At 37.8% G+C, this 24,542-nt stretch overlaps 1 protein-coding gene and 1 long non-coding RNA gene across 5 annotated transcripts in view; one reads left to right on the top strand and one right to left on the bottom strand.

The window, feature by feature from the left end:
* LOC107132241 (uncharacterized) overlaps nt 1–2,987 on the bottom strand; it is an 89,720-nt gene extending 86,733 nt beyond the window's left edge. For both annotated transcript variants that reach the window (XR_009491532.1, XR_003030655.2), the window contains exon 1: nt 2,491–2,987. This is a non-coding gene — a long non-coding RNA (uncharacterized lncRNA). The remainder of the gene's footprint in view (nt 1–2,490) is intronic.
* The window catches only part of GPR155 (G protein-coupled receptor 155), a 40,550-nt gene continuing 17,920 nt past the window's right edge, over nt 1,913–24,542 (top strand). For 2 of the 3 annotated variants that reach the window (XM_005202384.5, XM_005202385.5), the window contains exons 1-10: nt 1,913–2,087; nt 5,566–5,761; nt 6,026–6,522; nt 13,493–13,892; nt 15,714–15,879; nt 16,755–16,910; nt 18,443–18,526; nt 19,908–20,025; nt 23,813–23,897; nt 23,997–24,087. In XM_005202384.5, the coding sequence (XP_005202441.2) occupies nt 6,057–6,522; nt 13,493–13,892; nt 15,714–15,879; nt 16,755–16,910; nt 18,443–18,526; nt 19,908–20,025; nt 23,813–23,897; nt 23,997–24,087 (1,566 nt within the window). In that variant the 5' untranslated portion in view covers nt 1,913–2,087; nt 5,566–5,761; nt 6,026–6,056. The remainder of the gene's footprint in view (nt 2,088–5,565; nt 5,762–6,025; nt 6,523–13,492; nt 13,893–15,713; nt 15,880–16,754; nt 16,911–18,442; nt 18,527–19,907; nt 20,026–23,812; nt 23,898–23,996; nt 24,088–24,542) is intronic. The other variant, XM_002685317.7, reaches the window with a different exon arrangement.

Raw genomic sequence — 24,542 nt, forward strand, 5'->3', positions numbered from 1 at the left:
CCAGGGCTGATCTCCTTTAGGATGGACTGGTTGGATCTCCTTGCAGTCCAAGGGACTCTCAAGAGTCCTCTCCAACACCACAGTTCAAACGCATCAATTCTTCAGTGCTCAGCTTTCTTCACAGTCCAACTCTCACATCGATACATGACCACTGGAAAAACCATAGCTTTGACTAGATGGACCTTTGTTGGCTAAAATGTCTTTGCTTTTTAATATACTGTCTAGGTTGGTCATAATTTTTCTTCCAAGGAGTAAGCGTCTTTTAATTTCATGGCTGAAGTCACCATCTGCAGTGATTTTGGAGCCCCCCAAAATAAAGTCTGCCACTGTTTCTCCATCTATTTGCCATGAAGTGATGGGCAAAGATGCCATGATCTTTGTTTTCTGCATGTTGAGTTTTAAGCCAACTTTTTCATTCTCCTCTTTCACTTTCATCAAGAGGACCTTTAGTTCTTCTTCACTTGCTTTATTGTAATGGATGAGCAAATACCTAGGTTCATTATCTCCTTCCTTTTCTCAGCCCTATCAATAATCCAGTCCTAACAGTTCTTTTGTAATGTCTCTCAGGTCTTTTTCATTCTTTTCATTACCACCACCCCCGAGTTTTTATTTCCTCTTGGCTTGTTTTTTTCCCCAAAGTCATCTGTTTTTCTTGCTTTCAGTCTTTCAACTTACCCTGGGAAAGCTTCCAGATTGCATATCCAAAATTAGTGTAATCACTAAGACATGTTCTCATGGAAAAAAAAAAAAAAATTAATGGTTTTATTGTGGTCAGAGGATATGGTCCAAAGTCCAAGGCCAACCTAAGAAACTTCCTAGAGTTTCACCCTACCTTTCATGTCCAGGGCTATCTTCCAGTTTTTCGCTATAAGTCAAAGCTCAATAAATATTCCATTGAATTCATCTCCAAACTTTCTAAATAAATCCTTTCAGCTTTGAGATATAGTCAGATTAAAAAAAAAAAAGTAGCCAGGTTCTAGGCAAAAAAGGATGGCTGTTAAAAGTTAAGATAGAGAACAAGGGTAAAATGAGAACAGGGCAGAATGCATTATTTTCCTGTATCTTCAGTTTCTGCTCTGTTAAGTTTTCCACGAATACATCAGTTTTCTCTCAGTACACTGAGGGGGTAGGCATGGTTCAACCCACAGTAGAAACACAAGAAGTCAGCGACTGGGTGCTTATTTACTAAACCAAACACAACATGGCTCAGTCGGCAAAGAATCTGCCTGCAATACAGGAGACCCGAGTTCGATTCCTGGGTCGGGAAAATCCTCTGGAGAAGGAAATGGCAACCCATTCCATTGTTCTCGCCTGGAGACTCCCGTGGACAGAGGAGCCCGGCAGGCTACAGTCCATGGGATCGCAAAAGTCAGGACTTGTAGACTAAACCACCACTACCAAACAGAATAAAAAGCTTTACATTTTAGTCTCTGATCTAGGACGGTCAAAGTCACACTGCCTTGGGAAAGGTGAAAGGCAGGAGTCTGACCCACGATTCTGACTCTTTAAGGCCTTGTTTTTAAACTGAACTATATAAACGACTAGGCTAATCGAGAGAGGGCTAGGCAGACCACACGAGGCTGGGGTCAGGCGGAAAGACAAGAGGCTTCTGCACCTGAATTTAGGGGAAAGAGAGAAACCACAAAGCCCCCACAGCTGCCGCCATTTTGCGGGAGCCGAGCGGCCGGAAGTCCTGCCGCCGGCTTCTGGCGGCTCGTAGTAGGCGTGGGGAGAGGAGCGGGAGGGGGGAGGGGACGTGGGTGAGAACCAGGGGCCGCCTCTCGGCGGTCGGGGGCGGAGCGAAAGGGCGGGGCCGGGGCCCGCACAGCTCCGGGGTTCCCCTGGCTGGGGCGGGGCTTAAAGGAGGGGCGGGGCGGGGCGGCAAGGGGAGGAGTTGACCTGGTCCCAGCTTACTAAGCCCCTCACTTTCTCGGAACGTGACTGAGCTGCTGTAGCCTGACCCCGGCAGCCGGCAGCTCTCTGCTGGGAGGGCTGTGGGTGGGAAATGACGGTGATTTCCTCCCTGCTTGGTCCACCTCGAGCATCGACTCCCTTCTCCCGCGGCCCCAGGGCTGCAGACGTAGCAGGTGAGATGGGCCCCTGGGGCGCCGACCTGCGCGGTCCCATTCCTTTACGGACCCCTGGTGCCCCCGCTCTCGCTCCTCCAGTCTGAGCCGGTGAGCAGCGCCTAGGCCCGCAGTCCGCTGCCTGCGCCTGCCCGCCTCTGCCCCGCAGCGCCTGCCTTTAGGACGTGCGGTCCACCCGGGAAGACAGGCAGGGGAAGGGGCGGCCTGTCCCCTTTGGTGACAGATCTGCCATCCCCCAGTTTGAGGAGCGCCTCACTGTACGTGCATCCACCATATCGTTCTGACTCTTCCCATTAATCTGGGGGGTGGCCTCAGCGAATGCCATCCTGGGAGTTTGTGCCCAGGTACCTGGAGCGTTGCACCAAATTGTCTCCCTTATCCCTTTTAGGAGCATTTCACTTACCTTGCGATGTGACTACCATGCCCCGGGAAAGCTGAGCGTCCAACTTTTTATCCCGAACACTTCCACTGCTGCCTTCCCAGGCATTGGGTGGCAGCTGTTCTTTGGGCGGCCTGTTTGATTAGGGATTCTCTACATCCTTATCTTAGAGGGCCGAAGTCTGTCACCGCCGACAAGGCAAGAGGCAGCGCTCAGCCCTCCCCACCCTGGGTCTCTAGGGAGGACATTTGGTCCCCGGCAAGTAGGTGGGAGTGGGTGGATGGTGTGAGTGTCGATGTTGGAAAGTGCTTGAATGGTGCAACACTGTATTACGTTTTTCCCACCCGATAAAGGATATTGGGTGTTTGAGAAATAGACAGCCTAAGGTTTTAAAGCTTTCTCTTTGAAACCAGTCAGAACCCTCCTCCCGATTTTCACTTAATAGCAGTTTACAGTGTCAGTGGTTCCTCCTTGTTATCTAAATCATGAGTGACCAGAAGTGGCTAGCGTATAGCATTTGTCTGCTCCCGTCCCAGTGAGTGGTCTTTTTCTGTGACAAGCCAACTTTTTGTTCTTTAACAAGCATTGGTTTTTAAGGAGATGAAAAGACTGGATGCAATTTTTAAAAAATACTTCCATTGCTGTGGCTCCTGTTTATTTTAAAAGAATGCTTTAGGAAGTTTATTTTCTTCCTGCTGGAAAAAAAAAATTAAGATGACATAAAACTTTCTAAGTCCTTTTTGGTTATTTTGATTGCCCCTCAATTAGCAGATATTGCTTTTATGATATCAAGGAACATTAAAAGAAGCTTCATGGGAAAGGGAAGATTACTTTCCAAAGTTTTTCTCTTAATTTTTGCCTAACTGAAAGTTACACCTGGACATTGCTACAACTATTTGACCATCACCTAGAGGGAACTAAAGAACTTTCCCTTCCCTGTTGATAACTAAGATCAAACTAAATTTTTAAATTGAACTCCCCTTAGTTGTTTGGTATAAAACAAAAACTGATAACCTTAGAATCTATCCCATCCCTCTGTTTTAGTTGAAGGCTCTTTAATACCAAGTATGTTTGAAGAATTGGCATAGAACAATTAATTGTATTTAATTTACTACCATTCTTGTTATTATTAGGACACACAACTCCCAGTAGCTGTTATTACCATTTCTTGAAGGTCTCCTTTGTGAAAAGCTACTATAATAAGCTGTGTATAAAATCTCCAGTCCTCACAATATCCGTCTAAGGAGATTTTTACTCTCATTTTACAGTTGAAGAAGCTGAAGTGCAGGCAGGCTTAGTTGCCCAAGGAGTTGATAAGCGATAGGCCCCAAATTGGGTTCGGGCCATTTGACTCTTCACTGAACAACTGCAAATTTACTTAAAACTGTTGATTTAAAAATTATTGGAATAAATTGACATGCAAGTGTGGTTGGTACAAATAAGGGGCAGTGAGAAGTATAAGTTAGTCCAGGCAAAGAAATATAGGGAACTTTTAAAAAATAACAGAAGACTGGAGTAGTTTATCACTTTAATCTTAGCACTAGTTTTTCAAATCCACATCTCTCAGGGGCTCTGAATGTTTAACGCTTTAGTTCACTCATTTACCAGCTCCTTACTTCAGTTATGACTACCTGTATCAATCAGTAGCTTTTCCAGGATATAATCTGATGCTTATTTGGTAGACTTCAAGTATGTGTGAGTATTACAGGTTTTGTGTGTGTTGACCACTCCTATCTAATCCTAGTAGGAAAATAACTTGTCCTGATCCAGATTTAAACATGTTTTTAAATGAATTCAGCTTATACTAGGGTAGCTCAGAGAAAATTATCTCATCCACACCCCCTTGGATCAGTTGTTGTTGGTTTCTGGCCTGCCATCTGAGTCCTTAATATTAGGTGGGTGTTTAAGAATTTAACCCTGGGCATTGTACATTTCAGGAAGCATAAGCTGTTTTACTTTTTATGTTATATAAGGTTACTTTGGATGGTTTACCCATAATAATCCCTTAGGAATTGGGAATGGTCTCTATATTAACTTCTAGTTACTAATAAAAGCTGATTAGTTACAGAGTTGTTCAAATCTAATGTGTCCCTGGCTGCAAGAAGAAAGTCTGCTAAGTATTATCATGTTAACATAAAGTTTTCCTTGCTTTAGCATTTTCTGAACATCTTTAGAACATTTTACAAGACATTTTGTGTTCTTTAACATTGTATGAACAGCTTTTAGAACATTTTAGAGCACATTTTGTGGTCTTGGGCCTGTTGCTATATATAGTAAAAAAACTTAGAATACTTAGCATTCAGAGAAAAACAAGATTCTGTCCACGAAGTAGACAGTTCCTAAGAGAGACCATTGATCCACCTAAGAGTGAAGGGTTTATACAAGAGCAGGTAATTGTTTTTGCCTCTTAATCTCCTATGTGCCTTAATCTTCAGGCACTGTGCTTGGCATTAGGAAGAAACAAAAGCATGCACAGTCCTTGCTTCTATGGCACTTAATGTCCGGTGAAGGAGACAGACATAAATCACATAGTCACTCTAATGCACAGTCTAATAAACTGAGAAAAGTGGCCTAAAGTTAAGGAACACGATTCTACTTGAGAAAGGCTCCTTGCCTGGGTATGGTGTTAGAGGAGCCTTACCTACAACAACTCCTGAATTGATTTGCATACAATTCAAAGGATGGGTAGTTGTTGTGTGGAGAATGGTAGGTGGTTAGGGAAGAGAATATTTTAGAGTGAACTGCATGTGCAAAGTCCCTGTGGCACTCAAGGGCACATTCAGTGCCGCTATGGAGCATTCAAGACAGCCAATATGTGTTTCTGGTGTAAAAGGAACTAAGACTAGGCAGGTGGGAGGCCATCATTTTTTCCTTCATTCTTTCTCTTTTATGCCACCAAAAGTTATATTTAACTTTTGTTAAGTGATTTATTTGTAGCAAATGTGTTTATAAGGACTTGATATTGAATAATATCGAGTTCCTATGAGGTAGGTCCTATTATTGCCATTTCACACATGAGGAAAGTGAGGCACAGAAGTTATTCGTTCAAAGTTAATTAGTGATATTTTATTATATTCTTTTTCCTATCCTATATTCAAGACCTTCTGCAGGCTGGAAAGGACCTTCCTGTCCATTGTGACTCCTTGATGTAGCCCTGAGAACTTCTGGAAGTTTCTGGACAATTTGGCTGCAGTGGACATTCAGCAGAGACTCTGTGGGCCCCAGGCTCTTATCCACCAGGCGGAGCTTGAGTCTGGATCACTGGAGAAAACCACAGGGCATCATTGCAGCTGTGGTATTTGTGGATGTTATTTTACTCATATCTTTTACTGAATATAAGACATAAATATTTTGAGCTGACCCACCTTTGAGAGTCAAGAGGTTGTTGTTAGCAGACATTCCCACCCTTTTTTTTCTCTTCATTGTATTTTTCTGTGATGGTAGTTGAAAAAAATTTTGTGTATTTGGCCATTTAATAAATTTAGGTTTGCCAGTGTATCCTTGCAACTAGAATTCTTCTTGTTGATTTCACACTGAATCTTTCTTCCTTTCTTTTCAGAGCTCTGGTTGGAGTTGGAAGGTGAAAGAAAATGAATTCTTTTTCCGATATACCTGCCAAGAACTTAACCTTTGCAGTCAATATGACCAAGACTTTGTCTTCACCAGTTACACATGGATTTAATTCCACTAATGACCCACCTTCAATGTCAATAACAAGGCTTTTTCCAGCCTTACTAGAATGCTTTGGCATAGTCCTTTGTGGCTACATAGCAGGAAGGGCCAATGTTATAACATCAACACAAGCAAAAGGACTGGGAAATTTTGTCTCCAGATTTGCACTTCCAGCTTTACTATTCAAAAACATGGTCGTACTTAATTTTTCTAATGTGGATTGGTCTTTTCTATACAGTATCTTAATTGCCAAAGCTTCTGTATTTTTCGTTGTATGTATATTAACGTTACTGGTTGCCAGTCCCGATAGTCGATTTAGCAAAGCCGGACTATTTCCTATTTTTGCTACACAAAGTAATGACTTTGCATTGGGATATCCTATAGGTAAGTTATTTTTTATTTTTTAAGTTTTAATAAATTTCAGGTGTTTTAGGAGGTAATAAAATGTAAGCCTTTAACTTGAATCTTTTGACTGTGTGTTAGCGATTTATACCTCATTCTTGTATCTAAGAAATCTTTCATGTTTTTTCTTAAATATGTCTTAAGTTAGTTGGATTATATGTTTTTTCAGAGTTTGAGGCACCTTCAAACATCTACTTAAAATAAATGGTCGTGTCCAAATAAACTTTGAGCCCTCTAATAGTATTCTTTTTCTTCTCCACAGTCACATATGAAAGAAGTTTAATTTCCAGAAGAGATCTGGAATTTGAGATCATGATTTAAATTATGTAAAAAGCATAGGCATACACCTGTTTAAAAACAGTCATTATTAGGTATTAGCAGTGGAAATTTATGAGGGACTTTTTCCCTTCCCTATTTTTCTTACCATTTAGAGTATATATTACTTTACATTAATGCCTGTTATTGAATTTGTTATTCAAAATATCAGTGTGCTTTTGTTGAAGTTAATTTCTTGTTTAAGAACAAAATGATGTGTTTTTTTTTTTTAACCTTTCCAACTTTTCCTTCTTTAAATTTCCAACTCTTTAAACAGCCTAATTTTATGTTTCCATGTGTATGTTTCCTAATGAAATAGTAAACATACCAACTGGGACTGTTTAGATATCTTAGAAACATATTCTGTTTTCCAAACTGCCACCAATGTGTGTAGTGTACTTTAATAACTAGCCTTTAATATTCTTTATGTTAAAGTTTATGTTGTGCTTTGATCATTTATCATAATGTAGGGATCTGAATATTATGAATACAGTCATTCATTTTTTTCCTGCATTTATTGATAGGAGCCTGTTAGCACCAATGACCATGCTAGCTGCTGGGAATACCCTTGTGACCAAAGTTCTTGTACATATTGAATTTACATTTTAATGGGAAAATAAAAATAATATCAGGTAATTACAAGGGCCATAAAAATAAAGTAGTGTTATTTTATAAGGAGGTGCTATTTGAGGTGGGAGGTAGGATCAGTGAAGGCCTCTCTGGTGATATATCTTCTGGGCAGAAACTAAATGAAACTTAATGAAATTAATGATTGGAATCTGCCATTAACTTTCAAATTTCTTACTTTTTAACTATCCCCCCTCCAGAAAAGTTATTTCACCTCTGGTGCTGAAAGGGATTCTGGAGGACTATACGGTTTATCATTTTCCTCCATCTCACACTCACCAGAAATAGAGATTTACCTAAGAAATTAAATCACTCTGAGTAAAGCCGGAGATTATGAAAGAGAAAAAACTAGGCTGTTGGATAACTGAGCTGTAGTCAGAAACGAGATAGGTGTTCCTTGAAGGTTAATGCATTTTAAAATTTAGGCTGAACCAAGCATTTAAATAAAGACTTTGGAAATAAAAGAGCAAAAAGTTAATGTGTTGTCCATCTCTTCAGGAGCATTAATAATGTATGTTTGTCAAGGTATTTATGATATAAGGAAGGACTTTAGAAATGGCTAAGTATCATAGTGTTAAATAATAAATAGTGCTATATCTTAATTTAGACATGAACCATAAGTTTCATGCTGTCATAGAGGAGTAAGCCCATAATTAAATAGAAGTAATATTTGTAACTTTCCAAGAGTACTTATATACTTATCTCATTTGAGGTAGGGCAGATGTTATTATCCTCATTTTCAAATAAGGAGGCAAACTTAGAGATTTAATTGTCTTGCCCCAGGTCACACAGCTAACAGGTGACTAGATTTAAATCCTGGGTGTGCTTTTATGCCACACAGTTACATAACATGCCCATTGAATCATTAGGAGGCCCAACTAGCCCTTGTAATATATTATTTTCAAATAGAATCAAAGTTTTTCTTTATCTTTACATTGTTCAAAATAATTCATAAAATGAGGAGCAGTAGCAAAAGACCTATTAGATGAGTTTATTCATTTTCATATTAAGGCAGAATCTCCAAATAAAAAATATAGTCAACCATTTTCATTGCTGCTTCTCTCATGTCCCATACTAAATCAGTGAATCCAGAAATAATCATGTTTCCATCAGTGTGCTAGCCCAATTTCCCTGATGATTATACTTGGATATTTTGAGTTGTAATTTTTGTTTTTATTTTGTTGTTGTTTTTAAATCACAATATAAGAGCTCTTATAACATTAGGTTGTAGACAATAACTTTACTAGAAATCAACAGTATAGACAATAAATGTTTTCTCATGTATCTGCAGATTGGAAGATGTGGTACAGAACTGTAGGGCCATGTATTTGCTCTGATGAGAGTATTTATTATCTCTGTTCATGCCCATCTGCCTTGTGGCCATGCTTAGGATGAACAGAGAAGACTGTCTCTAGAGAGAAGACCATTCTTTTGTTTGTTACGGCACGGCTCCCAAGAATTCCCACTCTCTTGTTCACAGATAAGCATCACAGCTTAAAGGAAATGTCCTTTTTAAGACTGCATTTGATCTGCAACATTGGTCCAATTTACAGGTTACTCTGAAGAAGAGGGATAAGTTAATGATTAAAGACAAAGGAGAGTCATGTTTCCTTTTTCTCTATGACAATTATAAAGGTCTATAAAACTGCATCAAAATGATTTATCTGTACTCAAGTGACAAAATACTACATTTCGTCATTGCAGACTAAAAAAGGAAGCTTGCTATTTTAAGAAAAAAATTCTTTTCAAAGGTACTTTAAGAAATCTGAGTATGAGAAGAAGCCAGGAATCTACTGAGGTGAAATGTTGATCTCAGCAAATCAGAATGGTTCCCTGCCTCTGTCATTAAAAGATACTAATGGGGCATAGTTAAGTCCTATAATTTATTCTTCAAACAATGCTGATAGCATAAGCACCCCGACTAATCATAATTATGCTCTAGTGCTTGAGCTGTAAACAGAAAGGAAATGAAGCATTTAACTATAAGCCATTAAATAATAGAATGATCTTGTCTGGGTCTTTGTGTTATTTGCTAGGGACTGAAAACCTGCAGGAAAAAATGGGAGGCACAGTGGGTGGCTAATTTTGTCTCTTAGTTCTTCAAGGCTATATAGTAATTCCTCATAGTGGGATTCTCCCCTCCCCCAAGAGCCTTATTTTTAAGTATTAATTAGCACTTAATAGTTGATATAATGATTATAAATCTAATTTGTTAATGTGGGTCACTGAATTTCATTTTTTTCAGATGTGAAAAACTATTCAGATTGGTAGTGAATAGAGCTACCTATTTATAGATGAAGATGAAATGTTAAGTCATTATGCAAAGGAATGACAGAATGGACTGAAATTCCCATATTGAACCCTATTCTAGTAATTTAACGGATTTATTCCCAGTTTTTGCTTTCCCACTAGACTGTATTTCTTTTGCCTTCATATACCTGTTCAACTGACTTAAAATATCCCAATAGTAACCTGCTTTATAAATATTCAGAATATGAAAAAAGAAAAACATTGGATATAAAAAGAAATGGGTTCATGGATAACAATTAGGTATAAATTGCTATGTTACAGAATACATTTATAGTCCATCTGAAACCTTTGACATTCACTGATATGTTAATTCCATTCAGCGAGTATTTTCAGATTTGCTTAGCGCTCTGCTGGGACTGGGGGTTATAAAATGATGCCTTCAAGGAACTCAGAATTTGTTGAGGTGGCACTGATATGAAACAAGGTACCAGAGCCATCCAGGGAAGGGGATATCCATGATATAGACTGAAGTCTTGGTGGAAGAAATGTCCTGAGACAGGCCTTAAATAGTAGGCAAGATTTGGGTAAGAAAGAAGAGACTTCAAGGTGTTGGGGGATAATGATCAGCATATAGAACTAGTGATTATGAACCTGGTGTTCATCCAGTATGACAATGATATAAATTGGCTGATGGAGGATTTGCACTAAGGTATAGTCAAAGATGAGCTGGATGAATAAGGAACCAGCTGTGGCGACTGGACGATGAATGTCAAAAGATGTTATATATGGTCTTGTGGGTGGGGAGAGCTGTGGGGAAATCTTAGTTTTCTAAATTTAAGATTTAGGTTACATTGTCAATAGCAAATAAAATGGATGAAGGGGATGGTCAAGAAAAACCAGAGGAATATAGGTTGGTAAACGGTTGGTAGCCCAATTTTGAGATTTTCTTTTTGATGTGGATCATTTTTAAAGTCTTTGTTCAATTTGTTACAGTATTGCTTCAGCTTTATGTTTTGTTTTTTAGCCAGGAGGCATGTGGGATCTTAGCTCCCTGACCAGGAGTTGAACCCACACTCCCTGCATTGGAAGGTGAAGTCTTAACCACTAAGTCCAGTTTTGAGATTTTTAACTAGTGGGAGTAGTAGGAATTTGATTACATGTAAGAATCAAATACAAAAGATAATGCAAAAGAAGAAAGTATTTGGTGATTGGCTGCTGCTGCTGCTGCCAAGTCACTTCAGTCGTGTCCGACTCTGTGCGACCCCAGAGATGGCAGCCCACCAGGCTCCCCTGTCCCTGGGATTCTCCAGGCAAGAAAACTGGAGTGGGTTGCCATTTCCTTCTCCAATGTGCTAGACCTAGATAATAGACTGTTGCTCATATTTGCTTTGACCTTTAAAACAACCTGAAGTCCATTATATGATGGTGATTAACTGCTACTCTACCAGGAAAGTACATTTCTGGGGTTTTTTTTTTTTTCTTAAAAAGCATTAACTTAAGGGACTTTGTGTGCTTTTACATTCTCAGAGGAAGAACCTTATGAATTTTATTTTGGCTACTTGGGGGAAATTCTTAAGCTCAGATCGAAAACACAAGCCTTTTCTAAAATATACTCTATTTTAAAAATTGAGGGGTGGGGTGGGAAGGTTTCTCTTTGAGTTAGACTATCTAATCAAAACTATAGCTAACTAGAAATAGTTATCAAAAGTACTGCTTTTATTTTTTTTTTAAACTTAAAAGGTGAAACTTTAGAAACATGAAAGAAAACCACTGAGTTATAGAGCTAGTATATCTAATTTGGAAATCAGTGGAAAGAATTTGTGAAATTTTAGGTAATCAAATGTGTTTTAACTACTGCATTTCAGAGATATTAGAGACCTCTGTATGTGCTTCGCTGAGAAAAGGGGAATTGAGTCTTATAAAAAGTAGGTTTTAACTAACGGGAACAGGATCTTCTAAAGGTTATATAATCCAGTTACATAATTAATGGGACATGCACTTGACATTAACTGAACTCATGTATCCTGAGTATGTAAACAAATATATTTTCCTACCTTGTCACTTTATCTTAATGTAAATTGAGAAGCCTAATCTTTTACATTTTTTCACATGATTGCCTCTCTTATGAAGCAAGTGATTGTGAGTGATTGTGGCTGTTCTCTTTTTTATCTCTCTCATCTTGAAAATCATTTATGAGTCAACCTTTTTATATATTAGGTTGAATAATTTCAGAACTCATTGCCAAAAACTGTGCCTAGAGATCAGTTTGCTAGCTGCAAGGCTTTAAGTTGTGCTGATCAAGCCAAGACCAGGCCACCAACCCTCACGTGAATCAAGGAGACTCATCTTATACGGTGGTTAGATTCTGAAGTCATCATGTACAATTGAAGCCCTGAGAAATCCCTCAAATCACCCACAAAATACAGCACACGTATTCCATGTATATTGTACCATTTTTCTTAAGTCTAAAAGCCAGATTCTTTCTCAAGCGTTGTTCTTCAGTGAATATGTAATTAGTTTGTGCTTGAGGACATGCTGTATGAAAAAGAAAATTGAAGCTTTTGTTTTCCTAAGAAAGCGTAGTTGAATTTGCCGTTAGTTAAATGTACATTGACATGACTTTACTGTCTCCCCCTTCGAAACGTTTCTTGGGTCCACTTTACCATCTATAATTCTTCAGCAGCTTCACAGGGCTTCCTTCCTGAAGGTGTTCCTTCCTCTCCAGTGTAGGCTGTTCATTTCCTCATCACTTTCATACCACGTGCACAGTGGGTGGGCAGGACTGGCATCCTCAGCCACTGTGTATACAGTATTCTCTGCTCTTCAGTACACACTGCTTCTTTGAGGTCCCTGCTGCCTGCTAGACCACCCATCCTCATTGTTGCCACTCCTCATTCACTGAAGACTTAATAGCTGGCTCTCTGTCGTCACCTCTACTCCCAAGTTTTGCCATTATCTTGTTTGACATTAGTATCCATGTGAGCTACCCACCAAGCTCTTTGCTCTCTCAGTTCCTTGACCTCCTCACCTTCAATGATGTTTTCCTCTACTGCATTTTAGCTGCCAACTCCCATAGCCACATCCTGGACCTAGCCATCTGGGAAACACTGAATTCAGTAGCTCACTATCCGACCTGCTGTGATCTCCTAAATTTCCAACTACACCTACTTGGATTTCACAGGAACCTCCAGTCTCTGGCCCCTCTGCTTTTTATCTGTTAGCCATGTCCTGTCTTCACTGCTTTTCCTGTATAGCTTGGACTCCATCACATCAGTCCTCATTTTTCAGTCCGTTGTCTCCTCTGTCCTCCATTTCTCCATTTCTCTCCTCTGCCCTCTGATTTCTGCCTCATCACGTCAATGAAACTTCCCTCTCAAGAGAACCAACAACCACCTTGGTGCTATGACTACTTAAACATTTGGTTAGTAGATTTTAACTTTAAATTGTTTTAAGACCTGTACAATTCTGCCCCGTTCTTGAGACTAGTCTTAGCCTCTACACAGTAAAAATTAGTTTAACTAAAAATTTTTAAAAGTTGATTATTGCCTTATAAACTATGTCATTTAATATAGTGTGTTTTTCTTCCTTTTCAGCTTTACTAAAATATATTTTTCCAAAACTAAGCTAATGAAGTCATTCTACACTATTTAGGTTAATGTACAATATGTTATAATTAAGCAAGGAACATATTATATACATAATTTATTAATATATTTCTGTGGTGATCATTTTTTAATCCATTTTAATTTGCATTTTGCAGTTGAAGCTTTATATCAAACAACATACCCAGAATATCTCCAGTACATTTACTTAGTGGCACCAATATCTCTGATGATGTTAAACCCTATAGGATTTATCTTCTGTGAAATTCAGAAATGGAAAGACACTCAGAATGCTTCTCAAAACAAAGTGAAAATTTTGGGACTTGGACTCTTGCGTGTGTTACAGAACCCAATAGTATTTATGGTCTTCATTGGCATTGCCTTCAATTTTATTCTTGATCAAAAGGTGCCTGAATATATGGAAAATTTTCTTGATGGACTTGCAAATTCTTTTTCTGGATCAGCTCTATTTTATCTTGGTCTTACAATGGTAGGAAAAATAAAGAAACTAAAGAAGTCAGCATTTGTTGTACTCATTCTTCTCATCACAGCTAAACTGTAAGTTTCACTTATTTACTTGGGGATTATACTTTGTGAAAGCCTTATTTAGCCAATTTGTTGGGATTTTCTCCTTTAAATAGTTCGATAGTAGTAGTCCCTCCTAATTGAAGGGTTTTAAAGGAAAATGTGATATTGGTGATTGTGGAAAGTCATTTCTGTGCAGGTTGTTTTTTCTATTTTACTGTTAAAGAATAAAGACTATGGTTTCCCTTCAGCTTTTATGTAATGTTCCCTAATACCTTCCAAGGTCCTAGTTTGATCATAGTTTTAAGGGAATTTTGCAGGATTTCTGAGTATTCTAAATCTATTAAAATCCTATTGGCTATGAAAGTGAAGTTACTCAGTCATATCTGACTCTTTGTGAGCCCATGGACTGTAGCCTACCAGGTTCCTCTGTCCATGGGATTTTCCAGGCAAGAATACTGGAGTGGGTTGCCATTTCCTTCTCCAGAGCAGATGATAAAAAGACCAAGTAGCTGAACATGAGGATCTGAACACAGGGATTTGGCTATGAGGAAAGCAATAATTTTGAACATACAAATTTATTTCATGAACTTAGGGGAAATATTCTAAAATTCTGAAGGTGGTTAAATTTTCTAAATATGGATAAGTCAGTAGTAGTGATTATTATCAACCATCTGATCCTAACCTGCAAATGAAAAGTTCTTAGCTCCTTAGTTAATAGTTCTTCAGCCTCTTTAGCTCTTTAGCCATGGAGTTATACTTCCTGGTGTAGGTGACATAATTTTACTATGAGATGATCCCAAGGCACTTGGGGCATATTTAACTATTGAATTTAGCTCCTCTGTAGACAAATTCATGGTAACTGTGCAATATGAAATAGTATCTATATTTTCAAAATAATAAAGATGAATATAAATTCTGAAGATTATTTATAGTGGTTTTATGTTCTTGGAAATAAAGTAATATTTAGTTTTGCCACAATAGTAAATACAGTTCTGACAATGACACTGATTACCAACCATTACTTATAAATATTTAAATATTCTCATTAAAAATTTTTTTCTGGTTCTATGATTCCTATTACATAATTTTGTCTTCTTTTAATTATAAAAATACATAAAAGTGGTTCTTGACTCCATCTGAGAGCATCTCTGTATGTCCTGCTGTGACAATATTAACCTTGGTTTTGTTCTTTTTAAAGGAAAGCTCCTTTAATTCACTACTTTTGATATGCTCTTTCTATGGAATCCTGGAGGATTTGTTTCATAATTGACTCTTCACCAGATTTGGATTTAACTAGCTTCTGCTCTACCTCAGTTATTATAGTTCCCTTTGCTAAACCTTTTTTCTTTACAAAGATAAAAAACTAATTGTAAGATACCTATTTCTCTACTGCCTTTTAGAATCTACTTAGTAGCATTGTTATTACCTGAAGCATTTAAAACCCTGATCATAATAAGGGTCAGCTGGGTTTTTTCCCCCAAAAAAATGTTTAGTAATTTTCTTTTAAACAAGTTTACTCAGCTTGTGAGTCTTTTTTTTTTTTAACATTGCGATGAACTAATATGGAAAGCAAGTAACAGCAGTATAATTGCAACGCTTTACCAATTTTTTGCAAGAAAATTATTCATAGAACACAAAAAAAATCTGAGTTTCTTTTCCTCCTAATTCCTGATATTTAAAGACTATTGTTTTACTTTAAGTAGCTCCAAGTTGAATATTTGATTCTTTCAATAAAATGATACCTTCTGGGCAGAAGAAGAATAACCTAATGCCAAATTCACTAGAGCAATTTATTACTTGGGGACCAGCATGCTTCGATATCAAGCAATGATGTATTTCTTGTTTCTTCAGCCTGGTGCTGCCACTTCTATGCAGAGAAATGGTGGAACTCTTGGACAAGGACGACAGTGTAGTAAACCACACAAGTTTGTCAAATTACGCGTTTTTGTATGGTGTCTTTCCTGTAGCACCAGGAGTGGCTATCTTTGCAACACAGTTCAACATGGAAGTAGAGATTGTATGTATCTATTACTTGCTAAGTTTGATTGTTTGGTTAGTAGAAAAATGAATTTTTGAAACCCAGAAATCTATATTCTTGTATGAGAATTTGTTATCTGGAAACTGCCTCATTGTAAATAAAGAGGCATCATGTAACAATAGAGTTATTTAATCTGGGATCTTTATTCAGCCCTGAATTTTTTCATTCATCTTTTTAGTTTCAAGTGTTTTAATGCTATAATTATAGTTAAGCCTGAAGGCTATTTATAGAAGGGTAATTTTTGAAATGTGAGAGAGAAAATCTGTTTTATTCATTGATAATCCAGCCACCAGATGCAAAATACCACATAATCAACTGCAATAAATAGTTAAGTTGGTTAACACCAACTAGCGTCCAGTGTGTTATCCACAGCATTAGAGTGGATGTTTTTGAAAACAACATGAAGGAACTAAATTGTTCACTTAAGTTCCATTAGTTCCATTATTTAATCGGTGGAATGTTTGCATGGTAATTTTTCTCTTTTTGAAATTGCTTTTATTGCCCTATAGTTTATCAAATAGTATGGAAAGAAACTGGTCATCAGTTTAAGTAGATCACTCATATGGTTTACTTTCCAGAACCTAGAAGATAACCATCAGCTGTGGGATTTCTAGCATTTGTTATATGCAGATATAAATTGAGCATGAATTAAAAGAGGAGCCAAAGGAACTTAACTATGTTTCTTTAAGAACACTCAGAGAAGGGGAATATGCTATTAGATAACATGTTGGGTTCTGTGATGTCTTTTTACTGACTCTTGCTTTTATTTTAGAATGCCTTGGTGTGCTATGGCTAAAGTTTATGTGAATTGTTTGAGTCTGTGACTCTTCCTCAGTTTGATTTCATTTTGGCAGATAACCTCAGGGATGGTAATAAGCACCTTTGTGTCTGCACCGATCATGTACGTTTCTGCCTGGTTACTGACTTTTCCCACCATGGACCCTAAGCCACTGGCATATGCCATCCAGAATGTTAGTTTTGATATAAGTATTATCAGCCTGGTCTCCTTGGTAAGTATGATTCAGTATAAAAATGAATGAAAATCGCAGAGTGAATCTGAAAATAGCTTGGTAATAGAAAGTTATGGAATAAAAACCTAATTTCTTGTACAATAGAGAAAACTGAAGCCTGCCCATGAAATGTAATATTAGCCTTCTGAGTTTTGCCTTTCCATTTGGGAGGTAGAATTGTATAACAGACAAGGCATGAGATTTAGTCAGACTTGGATTTGACTCCTGGTGCTGTCACAAACTGGGGTTTCCTGGGTGGCTCAATGGTAAAGAACCCACCTGCCAATGCAGGAGACATAAGAGACACGAGTTCGATCCCTGGGTCGGGAAGATCCCCTGGAGGAGGGCATGGCAACCCACTCCAGTATTCCTGCCTGGAGAATCCCCATGGACAGAGGAGCCTGGTGGGTTACAGTCCATAGGGTCACAGAGAGTCAGAGACTATTGAAGCAACTAAGCATGCACGTATGCACCTATCACAGACTAGCTGTATTTCTCTGTGGAGTAAACTTAACTGCTCTAAGGTTAAGTTTTCTCATCTATAAAATAGAGATAATAACTTCACCTATTTCCATGGTTTGTTTTAAGGATTACATGAGATAATATATATAAAAAGCATTCTGCAAATGGTGAATCACTATACAGATACTAGCTATCGTAGAACTGTGTTTTTGTCAGGGACCTTTGGGATTAAGACCAAACACCCATTTAATGTTAATGAAACTTTTGAATATATCTAGCCCATATTAAATACTTATACATTTGGCAACTAGAGTATCTTGTAGATTGAGTGCCTATTGAATTCAAATAGTATTCTGGCTTAAAAAAAGAGAATATTTGCTGTCAAAGGAGATAAGGATGAATATATACATTGGCAACAAATACACATGTGATTAATATAGTTTTTAAGAAATTTTGCTTCTGTTACATATTCTTAAAATCTATGCCCACTGATAAGGCAGTTTGGTGGAGGGGGGGAGAGACAACATAACTTTGATTGACAACGTGGTGAGAAGAAAGAAGGAAATCAAATAACATATTTAGGTAACTATTATGTATCCTTCTAAATGTAAAGAATGCAGGAAAATTCATCTTAAGGAGGGTGACATGTATTGTTGGAAGTAAGATAGCCTGGAATTTAGATACCTCATGAGCCAATATGGTGGAATCAAAAAGGGAAAACTTACGGTAGTGCATTATAACTGCATCTCCCACTAATCTCTTTTTCTGAATAGTTGGCTGTGAACCTATGTCCCATCCCAGCCACCAAAGGTAGGGAAAGTTGGAACATGGCCCTGGTCAAGGCATTCTCCCCATGCTTTTTATTTTACTTTGGATATTAGTTTACCTTAATACCCTTATGGGAACTAAGGTTAAAATAAATAAAATATTGCTGTTCCTTTTTGAACCAGGATAAAAGAATTCTTTAAAGAGTCTAATAAGTAATTAGTAATTAAAAATAAAAATTAGTAATTAATAAGTAGTTATAAAGATTAAGAAACCTGAATAACTTTTGAAACTCTCTCTTTAAGATCTGGTCTTTGGCTATTCTTCTTTTGAGCAAGAAATATAAACAGCTTCCTCATATGCTTACAACTAATTTACTCATCGCTCAGGTTAGTAAACCTACAGATAATTAAAGCTATGTTTTTCAAAAAAAAAAAAAGCTATGTTTTTCTCATTGATTATATGCAAACAGCTGACTCATTGGAAAAGACCCTGATGCTGGGAAGGATTGAGGGCAGGAGGAGAAGGGGACAACAGAGGGTGAGATGGCTGGATGGCATCACCGACTCGATGGACGGGGGTTTGGGTGGATTCTGGGAGTTCGTGATGGACAGGGAGGCCTGGCGTGCTGCGATTCATGGGGTCGCAAAGAGTCGAACACGACTGAGCGACTGAACTGATATTTCTATAGAGGAGAAAATTTCTTCGTTGGGTTTTTCCAGTTATAAAATCAAAGTGTTTTTTACCAAATGCAATCAGTTGTTGCAATTTGATCATAATTAATTTATTCCTAATTTATTAAATATTGCATTGTATCTTGCATTATATAAAGTTGAAGCTAATACAGTTGGCCCTCCATATCCATAGGTTTCACATGCTCAGAATCAACCAACCACAGATTGAAAATATTCAGAAAAAAAATTTCCAGAAAGTTCCAAAAAAGCAAAACTTGAATTTACCATATGCCGACCACTATTTACATAGCATTAACATTGTATTCAGTATTATAAGTAATCTGTAGATGATTTAAAGTGTACAGAAACTCATGGAACTCAAACAGGGGCTATGTAACAACCCTCTTTGAGGTGGGATGGGGAGGGAGTTGGGAGGGAGGTTCAAGAGGGAGGGGACATATGTATACCTATGGCTGATTCATGTTGATATTTGGCAGAAAACAACAAAATTCTGTAAAGCAATTATCCTTCAATTAAAAAAATATTTTTTTAAGTATACAGGAAGATGTACATAGGTTGTATGCAAATACTATAGAATTTTGTATAAGGAACTTGAGTATCCTTGGATTTTGGTATCTATCTGTCAGGGGATAAGGACGGGTCCTAGAACCAATTCTCTGTGGATACTAAAAGACAACTGTAATGACAGTTGGTGATAACTTTGCATTTTTTAATAGAAATAATTGAATTATTAAAAATTTACCTCTCTTATTACTTTTCTAGCTAAATCTTTGCATGTCTCAAATTATACTGGAAAGAAGTTTAGCATTTTCTATGTAAACCTTTACTAAATATAAGCTTAGGATTTAGAATCTTGTCATTATCTGTTTCAATTAAATATGTACATTGTTAAAGGTGCTGTATAAAAAGGTTTTTAATCATAAAACTTACTGTTTTAGTATAACTAAGATGCAATAGTTAATTGCTCAGCAATAATTTTAAATGAATAATTACAGTTGCTGCGAATAAAACACATGAGTATGAGTCATGTGAGTATGACTGATTTCGGGGTTTTTTTTATCATTTTTTTCTTCAGTCTATCGTCTGTGCTGGAATGATGATATGGAATTTTGTTAAAGAAAAAAATTTTGTTGGACAAATTCTGGTGTTTGTCTTATTGTACAGCTCCCTCTATAGCACCTACCTGTGGACAGGTAAGTTGGATCATGAAGAGAAATTTAGGGTCGCCCTCCCCTCCATCGCTTGAGGTTCCAGCTTCTAGTGATCTATTTTAAGTCTAGTGGTACAGGATGAGGGAACCTGCTCAGGCAGTTGTACTCGCTAACTAGGCAGTCTGCAAAGCTGAGTTCTGTTTCGTGATCACTCTTTTTCCTACCTGGGCTCAGATGGTTTCCAGTCACATGTCCTTGTCCTCAGGGCCTTGGGTTCTAGGCCACAGTCCCCAGAGCTCCCCTTTGAGCCATCGAGGGTGCAAGCACTGGAAGCAGGCAGAGAGAGAAGCTATGGGCAGAGGGGGATGAGGATGTGAGTTGTGTACCAGAGGGCGCTTAGAACCCAGCTGAACTGAATGAACAATAATTCTCTTTCTGCCCTAAGCAAATGACTTAACTTGAGGTCTCAGTTTCCTTATGTGTAAGCACCTTACAGGATTATTTTAAGAACTAAATTAAATATGGATGTTTATGCCTGGTACGTGGTAGGCGCTCAACAAATTTAATTGTATTTTAAGTAGAGGGAAGAGCAGTAGTATAAGAACAAGAAAAACAAGTGATTAAAAGGGTATGGAAATAGAAGAATAGTCAGTAAGAAAAAACTATTTTTCATTTCAACTGGCTCCAAAAAGGATATTCAGAATGTTTTAGCACATTGCTCATTTGAAGGAAAACATTAATTTGGGTGCACGCATTCTGGTATGTTTATGAATCAGTCAGTCTGGCTGATTTGTAGTCGTACCACAAATGCAAACCTGTAAAATGGCACATAAAAGGGAATTGTAGAATTGTTGCGCTAGTTATAGCCACTGTTAGGAGGCAGGGGAAGTGGCTGGAGGGAATAGGCCTTTGATTTCATGCCTTCAGGATCAAAAGCAGGACCCATCTAAGTCAACAGCTTTTTGAAGTGAAGCAACAATGCGGTGAGAAATTACAAAATGAATTCAGTGCACACAGGAGGTTTGTAGTTTTTTAAAGGCAAGTACACTTTGCATGGTGTGAGGGTTTTCATGAGGTGTCAAATTAAAAGAGCCTAGAGATTATTTCCAAATACAGAAGAAACAACTTGGTCTCTAATACTTAGGTTTATTAAGGTTAAATTTATAATGAGAATAAGAGAGCAGTAAAGAGCTCAGTTTATCAAAAAGCCCCAAGTTTCTCTGAAATTCTCTTCAAGCATGAATACCAAAATCTCCAAAGAAACTGTTCTGAATTTCCTGACCCCAATGAAGGTGCCCTTTAACCTTAAGATTATTATAACAGAATTTTGAATCTAAAAGGTCATTTTAAATCATTTGGTTCAGCCATTTTCAGTTATACTCATTTGCAAACCACCCTCATGAATTTTCCCATATCTGCATACCACGTGTCCTTTCTTTACCCCTTAAAATTAACTTATTTTTTTAACTTTAATATTACAAATTTAGTCTTATCTCGGTAAAATCCCAGGTTTTATGTATCAGTTAAAATTTTTTCAAGCACGTGTTAAACACATAATTATTAAAAAAAAAAAAAAAAAGTTCATCTTTGTGCCACCTACAGTCTTCTTGCTTTTGGGAACACCAGTCTAGTTAAATCTTTCATTTTGCAAGTGAGGAGAATAAGACTCAAAGAGTTTAGCTGATTGAGGCACGAGCTCTCACAGCTTCGTCAGTGAGACATCCAGGCCTAGACTGAGCCTTCTGTTCATTTGTCAATATTTTCACAAGGCAGGAATAAAATGACAAACATTAGAATTTTCAGGAGTCCCCTCACTATTGTAACACAGTTGGCACTCCTTTGTGATTGGTTGCTTGTTTCCCTGGCACCTTAAACCTGAAACAATAGAGGGTACAAATGCCTTGGGAGGAGCACTGGTATGATAGTATCTCTTGAACTTGAGAACTGAGTGGGTTCCGTATAAAGAAAAACAATTCTCAGGGAGCTCAGTGTTGATTCGTATTATGGATAGCACAGTGTTATTTAATCTGTATAATCTTAAATCTAGATATAAATTCCTTGTTGTTCGGTTGCTAAGTCGTGTCCAACTCTTTGTTACCCCATGAACCCCAGCACTCCAGACTTCCCTGTTCTTCACTATCTCCCAGAGTTTGCTCAAACTCATGTCCATTGAGTCAGTGATGCCATCCAACCATTTTATCCTCTGTCACCCCCTTCTCCTCCTGCCCTCAATCTTTCCCAACATCAGGGTCTTTTCCAGTGAGTCAGCTCTTTGCATCAGCTGGTTGGACATTATATACAGCTAATATACAATTTTAAAACCAATGCAAATTCATTAGATTTAAACAAAAATACAAGCTCAGTAAGTAGTTAGCAACATTAACTGACATGACAAAGGATCTTATTTTGCTAATCTGAATCACAGCTTGAACTCACTTCTCTGATAGGGTTTTTTGGGTTTTTTTGGTTTTTTTTTTTGACCTACCTTTACTTTGATGTGTGGGCTTATGAGCTGGTTATCTCACCGCTTTTCCCTCTTCAGACTACCACAGAACATTAACTTGAACTGTGTTGTGGTATCATTTGGCCTTCACTTGCCTCAAACTTAATATAAAACCAGATATAAACCCTGAAATAATGAGACTGTGCTTTGGTTATAAGATGGTCACCACTGCAAATAAAGCAAAAAGAGTTCATATGTCTCATAGAAACTTCCAGATCCCTAGGAGATCCAACCAGTTCATTCTGAAGGAGATCAGCCCTGGGTGTTCTTTGGAAGGAATGATGCTAAAGCTGAAACTCCAGTACTGTGGCCACCTCATGCGAAGAGTTGACTCATTGGAAAAGACTCTGATGCTGGGAGGGATTGGGGGCAGGAGGAGAAAGGGACGACAGAGAATGAGATGGCTGGATGGCATCACTGGCTCGATGGATGTGAGTCTGAGTGAACTCCGGGAGTTGATGATGGACAGGGAGGCCTGGTGTGCTGCGATTCATGGGGTCGCAAAGAGTAGGACACGACTGAGCGACTCAGCTGAACTGAACTGAACTGAACGGGTCAACAGACAAGTTTTAGAACACTGAACGGAGCTGAAGGACTTAACCTTCTGTCAGAAGACTGGGTTTCTAGTCTTGCTCTGCCCTCTGCTGGCTGTGTGGCTTGGGCAAACCCTTGTTTACACAGCTATAAAATGAAGGAATTAATTTAAGACAGTGGTCCCTTCCAGCCCTAAAGTTTGAAGCTTCTATAGCTGTGTAAAATTTATAAAATAAGATGTTACTTCTATAAATAATTGGGTATAAAGTATAAGGAAAGCTCATGAAATATTTGTTTTAAAATATCTGTCCAAACGTTTAAAACATTTGTTTCTGTATTAAGTTTATATTAAGGCCCATCATTTAGACTTGGTGAATTTTCCAAAAACAAACCTTTGTGAGAATTACCTATACGTTCTTAGCAACAGCAGAACAGGGGTGTTTTTATTTTTAGAATTGTTCTGTATCCAGTTAAAAATTTTTTTTTTCCCCACAAATATACTTCGATTCCAAACACATGAATCAAAAGAACAAAATGATTTGGGCTTTTTGAAAAAGTCCTCATGTATAAAACAAGAAGATTTTAGTAAAGAAGCAATGTAGGAGGGAAAACAAATGATTTTGAATTAAGAAAACTTGCTTCAAAATATTGGGAAAGCATTTATTTAGAAAGAGTAAATTCTAGGGCAAGAACTACAGACTAGTATTGAAATAAGCTTGGTTAAAGTTCCATGAAGTCTGATCAACATCAAGAGTAATCACCTATCTTTTAATCTCTATTTCTTATTCTTAGGCCTTCTAGCAATTTCTTTATTTCTTTTGAAAAAGAGAGAAAGGGTACAAATTCCTGTTGGAATCATCATAATATCTGGCTGGGGGTAAGTTGGTAGCTTTCTGTTTGCTTACCTGTTCTCACATACACAGTTACTATTCATCTCTCTCTCTCTGTCTTTCTCTCTAAACTCTCATTATTATAGGATTCCTGCTCTCCTTGTTGGTGTTCTTTTGGTAACTGGAAAACATAATGGAGAAAGCATTGACTCAGCCTTCTTTTATGGAAAAGAGCAGGTGAGAAGAGTTTATTGACAGTTCTGTTCTTGAGAATGTCTCTTTTTAGCTGCTTAATGTGTTTTGCTAAACTTACATTGAAATTAATTTTGAAAATTTATTCCAACTTATTGCTTATCACACTGGTGATCCTATGTCACTTTGTTAACTTACACCTCAAAATGTGATAAATATTTTTACATGTCTATAAAAAAGAAAATGAAATTAAAAAACAAAAATGATTTTACATACCTAAGCCTGTTTTGGGGCTTCACTGGTGGCTCAGATAGTAAAGAATCTCCCTGCAATGCAGGAGACCTAGGTTCGATCCCTGGGTCAGAAAGATTCCCCTGGAGTAGGGAATGGCAACCCACTCCAGTATTCTTGCCTGGAGAATTCCATGGACATTGGAACCTGATGGGCTACAGTCCATGGACTCACAAAGAATCAGACATGACTGAGCAACTAACACATAT

This window comes from Bos taurus, chromosome 2 (assembly GCF_002263795.3).
Source record: "Bos taurus isolate L1 Dominette 01449 registration number 42190680 breed Hereford chromosome 2, ARS-UCD2.0, whole genome shotgun sequence".
Lineage (NCBI taxonomy): Eukaryota > Metazoa > Chordata > Mammalia > Artiodactyla > Bovidae > Bos > Bos taurus.